Genomic DNA, 12,549 nt, shown 5'->3' with positions numbered 1-12,549 from the left:
AGATAAGTCCCCTGGGCCTGATGGCATTTATCCTAGGATTCTATGGGAAGCAAGGGAGGAGATTGCAGAGCCATTGGCCTTGATTTTTATGTCCTTGTTGTCTACAGGAATAGTGCCAGAAGACAGGAGGATAGCAAATGTGGTTCCCTTGTTCAAGAAGGGGAGTGAGGATAACCCTATTAACTATAGGTCAGTGAGTCTCACTTCTGTTGTGGGCAAAGTCTTAGAGAGAATTGTAAGGGATAGGATTTATGAACATCTGGATAGGAATAATGTGATCAAGGGTAGTCAGCATGATTTTGTGAAGGGCAGGTTGTGCCTCACAAACCTTATTGAATTTTTTGAGAAGGTGACTAAGGAGGTGGACGAGGGTAAAGCAGTAGATGTGGTGTATTTGGATTTTAGTAAGGTGTTTGATAAGGTTCCCCATGGTAGGCTACTGCAAAAAATACGGAGGTATGGCATTGAGGGTGCGTTAGAAGTTTGGATTATGAATTGGCTGGCTGGAAGAAGACAGAGGGTAGTAGTTGATGGTAAAGGTTCATCTTGGAGCACAGTTACTAGAGGTGTTCCGCAAGGATCTGTTTTGGGACCATTGCTGTTTGTCATTTTTATAAATGACCTGGAGGAGGGCTAGAAGGTTGGATGAGCAAGTTTGCAGATGATATGAAAGTCGGTGGAGTTGTTGACAGTGAGGAAGGATGTGGCAGGTTACAGAGGGATATAGATAAGCTGCAGAGCTGGGCAGAAAGGTGATAAAATGGAGTTCAATGTAGGTAAGTATGAAGTGATTCACTTTGGTAAGAGTAACAAGAAGATGGAGTACTGTGCTAATGGTCGGATACTTGGTAGTGTGGATGAGCAGAAGGATCTTGGTGTCCATGTACACAGATCTCTGAAAGTTGTCACCTAGGTAAATAGTGCTGTGAAGAAGGCAAATGGCGTACTGACTTTTATTGGTAGAGGAATTGAGTTCCAGAGTCCTGAGGTCATGTTGCAGTTGTATAAGATTCTGGTGCGGCCGCATCTGGAGTATTGTGTGCAGTTTTAGTTGCCATACTATAGGAAGAATGTGGAGGCATTGGAACGGGTGCAGAGGAGGTTTACCAAGATGTTGCCTGGTATGGTAGGAAGATCGTATGAGGAAAGGCTGAGGCACTTGGGGCTGTTTTCATTGGAGAAAAGAAGGTTTAGGGGTGACTTGATCGAGGTGTACAAAATGATTAGGGATTTAGATAGGGTTGACAATGATAACTTTTTTCCACTTATGGAGTCAGCTATTACGAGGGAGCATAGCTTTAAATTAAGGAGAGGTAGGTATAGGACCGATGTTAGGGGTAGATTCTTTACTCAGCGAGTCGTGAGTTCATGGAATGACCTGCCAGTAGCAGTTGTGGACTCTCCCTCTTTATGGACATTTAAACGGGCATTGGACAGGCATATAGAGGATAGTGGGCTAGTGTAGGTTATGTGGGCTTCGGTCGGCGCAACATCGAGGGTCAAAGGGCCTGTATTGCGCTGTATTTTTTTCTATGTTCTATGTAACACAACTGTGGCACGTAGCTAGGATTACCAATATTCATATATGCTGTGGCTGTTTCCAGTGAACCATTGTCACACATGAAGGATCTGCTCCTAATGATCATTACTAAGTTGGCTTATTTCCATTGCATAAGCATTACCTGACTTCAGCCTTATTCCAGTCACCTCAGGCCTCATTCATGTCTTTCTTTTACCCTAATTTCAAGTACTTATCTAACACACTCAACTCACACACATTTCTGGCTGGTCTGCTGCATTTAAACTCCTTAAATGTAAATGAAAATCAATCTCTGCTGTCCAAGTCTCAACTCAGAATAAGTCCCATTCCGCTATCACCCCTGTGCTTTACTGATCTGTATTGTAATGTGATCAAGCAATATCTTGATTTTAGAATTATCTCATTATTTTCAAGTGTCATCCCTTCCTATTTCTGCAACCTTTGCCAGCTCCATAACTCTCCAATGTCTGTGTTCTTCTAATTCCAGGCCCTAGTGTATCGCCAGTTTTAAGTGCTCCACCATTGTTGGTAATACCTTAAATTACCTCTGGATCTCTCCTGACACCCTTACTCCCCCCCCGCACCCCCCTCCCCCCCACCAACACACACATAAACATACAGATATAGATACATGCATACACACATGGACACACATACACATATAATATGCGCGCATACGCACATAAATGCACATATAAATATATAATATGCGCACGTGCGCACACATATACTTTCTGCCTCTCTTTGCTTCCTTTGCACTCTGTAAAACAATTGTCTTTGGTTTAGAATTTGGTCATATGACCTAATATCTCCTTTTGGAGATTGGCAAGCTTTTTTGTCTTGAAGACCCAATCACATTAAACATATAAACACAGAAATAAAATAAATTCAAATTGTGGTTGCTGAATTCATAAGATGCACAGATAGACTTTGATAGATTTCAGGAAACAATTGCCATTTCAGGAAAGAATACAACATAAACCTGAGCTGATAAAATTCAATTTTTGGATTGCTTGGTTAGTACAAGCATTTGAATTGCTGATAAGAGCTAAGATTTCTCACAGATCCCATTCTGGTTCAAATTGGATTTCTGGTTTGGGAGAGTGAGACTCTATTGCATTAGTTTTGCTGCCTTGAAAAGATATCTGGGAAATCAATCATTGCCATCAGTCTTTGTGGGACATTACCAAGTGAGACAAATAATAGAGGAATCAATGACTTCAATCAAGTTTCAAAATTGTCCAGATACTAAATGAAGTTGTTGTTTAATAGAATGATGCAAGGTAGGCAGAACATAGCTGAAAGCACCTTTAGTGGATTGGCTATTACAGCAGAAGGCAAATTTGACCATCAATCATCGGTGATCAGCTAATTAGAAAAACAAGTTCCTGACCTGCAAATGACACTGCCATTTCAGTCAGGACTGATTCTGAAAAATACTACTTATTGTTCAGTTACCACCTGAATTTACGAACATTTACATGTCTGCACCTTTTGCAGATGATGAGGCTAAATGTGGCAAGATGATTATTAGTTTGACCCAGTCTACTGTGTTATTACTTGTCAAGTTCCTTCAGAGAGGGAAGATTATATTTCATATCTGAACAGTCATGATTTCAGAATTAATAGAATTGAACTTTAAGGCCATGTTCCTTAGACATTTATGTGACTTTTTCCAAGCCATTGCATTCTTTATCTGAATATTCATTACAAAAGGATTGTCTCTTTCCTTTTCACCTTGGCAGAATTGCCGGGACTTGAAACATTTTATCTTCAGTTGCATTTGTGATGAAATTGGAGGAATTAAGTCTAGCTTCTATTAACATTAATGCATGTGGGAGTTTTTGGACTAGGAACAAAAACAAACTGCTTCTTCAAAGTCTTCAGCGTTTCAAAAATTATGTTATCTCTGTTCATACTGCAAAGGTATATTTTGAGAGGATGTGCTAATGGTAGGAGTCTGCAGATCAAATTGCTTGTTTTGTGAAGTTCCAAATTATGAGTTATTAATTTTAATGACTGAGAAACCTGGTGTGTTAATCTCTGGTCCATATACAACCATCCTTTTTTTTCTGGATAAAAAATAGAAGTTGCTGGAGAAACTCAGCAGATCTGGCATCATCTCTGGAGAGAAAGCAAAATTAATGTTTTGGGTGCAGTGACGCTTCTCAGAATACTTTTTTTTCTGTCAAGTGAGAACCGTATCACACAAAACTTCTCCCTCATTAAGCCTCTTATTTAATCCGCATTAGCCAGAAATATAGAAATTAGTGGAGAAAGCATAATGAACACTGGTGCAGCACAACAGAGCACACTTGGCAAGACATAATTGGTATAGAGGTGATTCATGTACAGCTGTGTTTATATTCTACCTGTGCTGTGAGAGGGTGATGAGTTGTGGACAATTACATTCCCATTGAGAGAAAAGCATCAAGTATCAAGTTGACAGGTTGTTATTATGGTAGCTAATAGTAGCATTGCAACATAAGTGGTCTCGCAGGAGAAAGTCAAGCGAAAGGCAATCCCATAAGGCTTTTTAAAATTTTGGAATGAGAAAAAAAACAATAGGATAAATCACAACAGAAGCAACTGCAGTTTATTGATCTCAACTAAGGTGAAATTTCTAGGTTTATTTTCTCTTTTATGCCATGTTAAAACTTGAATTTTTAAGAGCATGGATGACACGGCCAAAACATTCCATGTGGAAATAATCCTGAAGTAAAACCAGAAAATGCTAGAAATGCATAAACTTTCCATTGCCCTGTGACACAAATAATAGGCTGTGAATAAATGGACAGAAAAATATATATACAGGTTAAACTAGCCACCATGTTGAGATTCATATGAATTCCTATCATTCAAAGCTCTGTACTAGGAGTTCTAATTTTCAAAATATCCTTTTTTTTTTAACCGCAGTATGACAGTCACATTGGTTCTTTATTAGGGTTATTTTTAATGAAAAATGATTCATTATTTGATGTTAAGATGACAATCTGAAGGATATCTTATTCATAGTCATGACACGATTTTGAATAATTTATGTTTCAGCTGTCTAGACAATAAACTACCACAGGCTGTTGCAAGCCAAGGTGAACTAATTTATGTCCTGAATGATTTTTTTTTAGTCTGTGATATTATTTATCTACATTCTCTTTTCCACACCTTTTCATTACAGGATTTATTTATACATGTGGAGGAACATTACAAGGATTAAATGGCACGATAGAAAGTCCTGGCTTCCCATATGGGTATCCAAATGGTGCAAACTGTACATGGATCATTGTAGCGGAAGAACGCAACAGAATACAGATTGTGTTCCAATCCTTTGCTTTGGAGGAAGAGTATGATTATCTTGCATTGTATGATGGGCAGCCACATCCTGTAAACTTTAGGGCAAGGTAAGCATTATTTTGCATGAGCTGTAACGTGACCGTTGAACATCATGTTTAAGAATTTGATTTCTTTTGGTGACCTTATGTTGACAGTTTTGGAACACTTTCATTAGATTTTTTTGTTGAGTGTATTTCGCAAACTTCAACACAATACAATTTTATCCTATGTCTGGAGTTACACTCACATTACATCTATTTGGCTATAACCAATAATACTTTTCAAAGTGCTGAGTTTCATTTAATTCCATTTTAGACATTCATTTATAAATCATCACAGAAAAGAGAGTGGTTCATTTGTATTGTAAATTATTTATTATACATTACTATCATGTAGCAGTTTAAAATTGCTTGCTTTTTACTTTCATTATATAAGATGCTGCAGGACATCAGGTTTATATTTTTTACCCCTGTTCCATATAATTTTCCTAACAGTTGATTTGTTTTGTGCGCCAGATTAAATCCAGGCAACTGTTGTAAAATGTTTTGCTGTACTTTACCGGTCATCAATAATGAAATCTCTATTTCATTAAAATGAATTTGAATCTCACATGATACTGCAATTTTATGGTGATACTTTGGAACATTGGATAGAAAAAGTATTTAAAAATTAACTTCATACAGTGTGATAATTTCTCAGTCAAAATGCAGATTTCTCATAGTTTGCTCATGGACAAGTCACACCCATTTGTTGATGTTGGTAAATTTAGATAAAAATGGAAATTTATCACTGGAACGTAGGTGACCAGTGGATTCAACATGGGATTTTAAACTCTCAGACCTGGGTTTAAGTATAAGTTGATCTTCTACTTCAGTATAAGACTTCAGTATCAGTAAGGGCCCTCTATAAATTGTATGTGGGCTGTATCAAGCAATTTCCTAGCGTCTATGGTGGCTCAAAATATGTCTCTGTTTTGACACAGGTTGGTAATCTCATTCCAGGAGATTATGGATTGACTAGTGTGATAAATTGTGGAAAAAATATATTAACCTAATAGTTAATAGTGCTTTCTCTTCTGAGGTGGAGATTAAAACACCTGACTATTGCAAAGCAGAAACAGTTTTTCATGGCATCTGGGATGGAATGAAGACAAATCCATTTTGAAAGCAGGCATCCATGTACCATGAGCTCTATGTTAAAAAAAAATTGGCAGCAGTGAAGAAACTGTGGATCATAAATGATAGTTTTGAAAATTAGTGAATAATTGAGTGAGCACAGTAAGTTAAATCCTAAATGCAATATAAAATCTTCACACAAGTACTGATTATGTTAAAATCTGTTAAATTGAAAATGACTACAAATTTTTAATGGTTAGTTGCTGGTAAACCTTAATTTATAATCCCTCTCGATAAGTATTTTTAGGCATTTGATTTTATTAATTGATGCAAGCCTGGCAATTACATTTTACAATAACAACTAGTGGATGTAAGGTTATAAGGAATCATTTTGCTATTTTAATAGAGCTATTAAAACATTAATATTAGAAAGCTTGTGTCTGTTGAAATAGTGCAATAAATTTATATGAGTATGATTGCCATTCATTTTTCAGTACTTATTTTCTATTATATTCTTTAGTTTTGCATTTGGCAAGCATTAAGCTTTATGCTGTGTGATGTAAGGCTAAGTGAGGTGTGAGAAAGGAGAAATATGATGAAATGTTAAATGCACTAGTTAACATGTTAATGAATAGATTGTCCCAATATTACTGAACTTCAGTCACCCTTCATGGAAAAGCATTTGAATTAATTTAATGTAACATGGATGAAGTTCATTAAATTATTGAAATCAAAGGTTTAGCACAATGTCCTATTTTGAATAATTTAAATTCAAATGGAAACATATGCAGTTCTCCCTTTATTTACCTGATAAACCAAGATCAAAAGCAGTGATGTGGCTCAAGTGATTCAGTAAACTCATGAATGGAAACAATCTTCCAAAGTGTTGAAGCGTTTATGTCGTTGGCTGACATGCAAGAGATAGACATTGAAAGAAACCTCCGGCTAAAATCTTCTGCTCTGAAATACTTTCTGTCTATGCAATTTTGTGAGAGGAGGCCATTAAAACCCCAGCATCCATTTTACAATTGGAGAAAAGAAACGACATGATCGGGACGCTAAATGTCTTCAAGGCAGAGATTAATAGATCCTTGATGTCACGAGGAATTAAGGGGTACGGGGAGAATGCTGTAAGTGGAGTTGAAATGCCCATCAGCCATGATTGAATGGCGGAGTGGACTCGATGGGCCGAATGGCCTTATTTCCACTCCCAGGTCTTATGGTCTTATGATGTCAGAAGGCCAATCAGAGTCACCGAAAGGAAGTGCCACTGTGAAAGATTTAGTCCAAATTATTTTCACTGATTCTACTGACCTAGTTACTTTTATTCAAACTGTTTGGACTTATTATGACACATCTTTGGAGCAGGTAGGTCTTTGCCCAGACCTCGCGGTCAAGAGGTAGGGAATGTCACTGCTGCATTACATAGCCATGAGTTAATTTCTTTACGTTTTAGCCACAGGCGAGATGAATGCATAGAGACATCATTAAAGCTTTTTAGTGATGTCGCTGTTTGATATGAATTGGGACTACATGTATTTGTGAATTATCGACTGTAGGTGACAACCTTAAGATCGCCAGTGATTACTTATTCTGCACTGAAAGGATTATGGTCAATCCGTGATGACCAATGGCATCTTCAATATTGGCCTGGTGAATATTATTTGTGTGTGAGATTTGTAATTGACATAGTTGGCCACTGTGTGAGGGCACAGAGTTCTGTGATTACAGATATCTGTAAATGTAAGTGCCTGATTCATACAATTGCCCTTTAAATTGCCTCACATTACTCACAAGTAAAATCTGTACCTTAGACAAACACAAAACAACATTTCTTGCCTTATTTTGTATATTTGCCAGTCTTCTGATCTGCTATATATCTTTATGCAACTATATATTTTTCTTTAAATTTGACACAATCCTTAGTTTTTTATTTCATTTTTATTTTTAGTTAGGTGAAGATGATTAGTCATACCCTTGGGTTCAAACCTATCTATTCCATGTATTTTCAATTATTCTTCTCCATGTCTTCAAATACGTTTTGATTGAACTCTCCTTTAATCTGATGCCAGTTCATTTGAGCTCATTTTTCTCTCATGTCAGACTGATGGTGGTGGTGGAGGGTTGCTTTTCAGACTGGAGACCTGTGACCAGTGGTGTGCCACAAGGATCGGTGCTTGGTCCACTGTTTTTTGTAATTTTTATTAATGATTTTGATGTGAACGTAGGAGATATAGTTAATAAGCTTGCAGATGACACTATAATTGGAGGTGTAGTGGATAAAGAAGAAGGTTACCCCAGAGTACAACAGGATCTTGATCAGATGGGTCAATGGGTTGAGATATGGCAGATGGAATTTAATTTAGATAAATGTGAGGTGCTGCATTTTGGAAAAGTAAACCAGAGCAGGGCTTATACACTTAATGGTAAGGTCCTAGGGAGTGTTGCTGAACAAAGAGACCTTGGAATGCAGGTTCATAGCTCCTTAAAAGTGGATGCGCAGGTAGATAGGATAGTGAAGAAGGCGTTTGGTATGTTTTCCTTTATGGGTCAGAATATTGAGTACAGGAGTTGGGAGATCATTTTGAGCCTATACAGGACATTAGTTGGGCCACTTTTGGAATATTGCATGCAATTCTGGTCTCCTCCTTATCAAAAGGATGGTGTAAAACTTGAAAAGGTTCAGAAAAGATTTACACAATGTTCACAGGTTTGGAGGATTTGAGCATCACGGAGAAGCTGAATTGGTTGCGGCTATTTTACCTGTTGCATCGGAGGCTGAGGGATGATCTTCTAGAGATTTATAAAATCATGAGGAGCATGGATAGGATAAATAGACAAAGTCTTTTCCCTGGGGTGGGGGAGTCCAGAACTTGAAGTCATAGGTTCAGGGTGAGAGGCAAAGATATAAAAGGGATCAAAGGGGCAAACTTTTCATGCAGAAGGTGGTGCATGTATGGAATGAGCTACCAGAGGAAGTGGTGGAGGTTGGTACAATTACAACATTTAAAAGGCATCTGGATAGGTATTTGAATAGGAAGGGTTTAAAAGGATATGGGTCAAGTGCTGGCAAATGGGACTAGATTAGGTTAGGATATCTCATTGGCTGGACAAATTGGACTGAAGGGTCTGTTTCCATGTTGAACATCTCTCTGACTCTATGGTTCTATGTCCTCATAACTATGTTTATGTAAGCTTAATGCACCAGTCTTGGACCCAATCTTCTCTCCCTCAAACTGAAACCAAAATACAACTAAATCATGGTTGATGCTAACTAGGAATCATAGAACATAGAACATAGAAGGATACAGCGCAGTACAGGCCCTTCGGCCCTCGATGTTGCGCCGACCGAATCCTACCTAACCTATACTAGCCCAATAACTTCCAAATGCCTATCCAATGCCCGCTTAAATGACCATAAAGAAGGAGAGTTCACCACTGATACGGGCAGGGCATTCCATGAACTCACAACCCGCTGTGTGAAGAATCTACCCCTAACGTCTGTCCTATACCTACCACCCCTTAATTTAAAGCTATGTCCCCTAGTAACACCTGACTCCATTAGCGGTAAAAGGTTCTTAGTATCTACCCTATCTAAACCCCTAATCATCTTATACACTTCTATCAGATCTCCCCTAAACCTTCTCTTCTCCAATGAGAACAGCCCCAAGTGCCTCAGCCTTTCCTCATAAGATTTTCCTACCATTCCAGGCAACATCCTGGTAAACCTCCTCTGCACTCGTTCTAAAGCTTCCACATCCTTCCTATAGTATGGCGACCAAAACTGCACACAATACTCCAGATGAGGCCTCACCAGAGTCTTATACAACTGCAACATGACCTCAGGACTCCGGAACTCAATTCCTCTGCCAATAAAGCCCAGTACACCATATGCCTTCCTCACAGCACTATTTACCTGGGTGGCAACTTTCAGAGATCTGTGTACATGGACACCAAGATCCCTCTGCTCATCCACACTACCAAGCAGCCTACCATTAGCCCAGTAATCCATCATCTTGTTATTCCTACCAAAGTGAACGACTTCGCACTTAGCTACATTGAATTCCATTTGCCACATTTCCGCCCAGCTCTGCAACTTATCTATATCCTGCTGTAACCTACCACTTCCTTCCTTACTATCCACAACTCCACCGACTTTTGTGTCATCCGCAAACTTGCTCACCCAGCTTTCAAGTCCTTCCTCTAGATCATTTATAAAGATAACAAAAAGCAATGGTCCCAAAACAGATCCTTGTGGTACATCGCTAGTAACTGCGCTCCAAGATGAACATAATCCATCAACTACTACCCTCTGTCTCCTTCCAGCCAGCCAATTCCTAATCCAAACCTCTAATGTATCCTCAATGCCATACCTCCGTAGTTTTAGCATTAGCCTACCATGGGGAACCTTATCGATCGCCTTACTAAAATCCATATACACAACATCTACTGCTTTACCCTCGTCCACTTCCTTAGTCACCTTCTCAAAGAACTCAATAAGGTTTGTGAGGCACGACCTGCCCTTCACAAAACCATGCTGGCTATCCCTGATCACGTTATTCCTACCCAGATGTTCATAAATCTTATCCCTTACCATTCTCTCTAAGACTTTGCCCACCACTGAAGTCAGACTCACTGGCCTATAGTTACTAGGGCTATCCCTACTCCCTTTCTTGAACAATGGGACCACATTCGCTATCCTCCAGTCCTCTGGTACTATTCCCGTTGACAATGACGACATAAAAATCCAGGCCAATGGCTCTGCTATCTCCTCCCTAGCTTCCCATAGGATCCTGGGGTAAATGCCATCAGGCCCAGGAGACTTATCTATATTCATCCTTTCCAATATTCCCAAAACCTCTTCCCTGCATATTTCCAGGGCATCCATTCTAATTATTTGTGATTCCATATTCACATCAGCAACAGTGTCCTGTTCCTGAGTGAATACTGATGAAAAGTACTGATTTAATGTCTCTCCAATCTCCTCCGCCTCCACACACAACTTCCCACTACTATCCTTGACTGGACCGATACCTACCCTAGTCATCCTTTTATTCTTGACATACCTATAGAAAGCCTTTGGGTTTTCCCTAATCCTACCAGCTAAAGACTTTTCATGTCCCCTTCTCGCTTATCTTAGCTCCCTCTTTAGCTCCTTCCTGGCTACCTTATAACTCTCAATCGCCCCTACTGAACCTTCACGCCTCATCTTTACATATGCCGCCTTCTTCCCTTTCACAAGGGACTCCAATTCCTTACTAAACCACGGCTGCCTCACAAGGCCCTTTACACCATGCCTGACTGGTACATACCTATCGAGGACACGCAGTAGCTGCTCCTTGAACAATCCCCACATCTCATTAGTGTTCTTCTCTTGAAGCCTGCTTTTCCAATCCACACATCCTAAGTCATGCCTCACTGCATCATAATTTCCCTGCCCCCAGCTATAACTCTTGCCCTGCGGCGCACGATTATCCCTCTCCATCACTAAAGTAAAAGTCACCGAGTTGTGGTCACTGTCCCCGAAGTGCTCACCTACCTCCAAGTCTAACACCTGGCCTGGTTCATTACCTAGAACCAAATCCAATATAGCCTCCCCTCTTGTTGGCCTGTCGACATATTGTGTCAGGAAACCCTCCTGCACACATTGTACAAACACCGACCCATCTAATGAACTCGAGCTATAGCTCTCCCAGTCAATATCTGGGAAGTTAAAGTCCCCCATAACAACCACCCTGCTACCTTCATTCTTTTCCTGAATCATCCTCGCAATATTATCCTCTACTTCTCTAGGACTATTAGGAGGCCTGTAGAAAACACCTAACAGGGTGACCTCACCTTTCCTATTTCTAACATCAGCCCAAACTACCTCAGATGGCAAGTCCTCTTCCATCGTCCATTCCACTGCTGTGATACTATCTTTGACAAGTAATGCCACGCCTCCCCCTTTTTTACCCCCATGTCTGATCCTACTAAAACATTTGAACCCTGGAACGTGCAACAGCCATTCTTGTCCCTGTTCTACCCACGTCTCTGTAATGGCCACAACATCGAAGTCCCAGGTACCAACCCACGCTGCAAGTTCACCTACCTTATTCCTCATACTTCTGGCATTGAAGTATACACACTTCAATCCACCCTTCTGGTTACAGGCACCCTCCTTAGAGATCACTGCATTATTCCTAACCTCCCTACACTCAAGGTCCTGTACCCTAAAGCTACAGTCCTGGTTCCCATGTCCCCGCGGAGTTAGTTTAAACCCTCCCAAAGAGCACTAGCAAACCTCCCCCCAAGGATACTGGTGCCCCTCAGGTTCAGGTGTAGCCCATCCTTTTTATAAAGGTCCCACCTTCCCCAGAAAGGACCCCAGTTGTCCAGAAACCGGAATCCCTCCCTCCTGCACCATCCCTGTAGCCACGCATTTAACTGCTCTCTCTCCCTATTCCTCGACTCTCTATCACGTGGCACAGGTAACAAACCAGAGACTACAACTCTGTTTGTTCTAACTCTGAGCTTCCAACCTAGCTCCCTGAAAGCCTGTCTGACATCCTCACCCTTCTTCCT

At 40.0% G+C, this 12,549-nt stretch overlaps 1 protein-coding gene across 1 annotated transcript in view; it reads left to right on the top strand.

Annotated features, from left to right (window-relative positions):
• csmd3b (CUB and Sushi multiple domains 3b) overlaps positions 1 to 12,549 on the top strand; it is a 1,941,594-nt gene that overhangs the window by 181,292 nt on the left and 1,747,753 nt on the right. The window contains exon 2 of the mRNA XM_060823982.1: positions 4,716 to 4,938. Within this exon, the coding sequence (XP_060679965.1) occupies positions 4,716 to 4,938 (223 nt within the window). The remainder of the gene's footprint in view (positions 1 to 4,715; positions 4,939 to 12,549) is intronic.

This window comes from Hemiscyllium ocellatum, chromosome 4, assembly GCF_020745735.1.
Source record: "Hemiscyllium ocellatum isolate sHemOce1 chromosome 4, sHemOce1.pat.X.cur, whole genome shotgun sequence".
Classification (NCBI taxonomy): Eukaryota; Metazoa; Chordata; class Chondrichthyes; order Orectolobiformes; family Hemiscylliidae; genus Hemiscyllium; species Hemiscyllium ocellatum.
The sequence above is the reverse complement of the archived record's forward strand: the minus strand, read 5'-3'. Positions and strand labels throughout refer to the sequence as shown.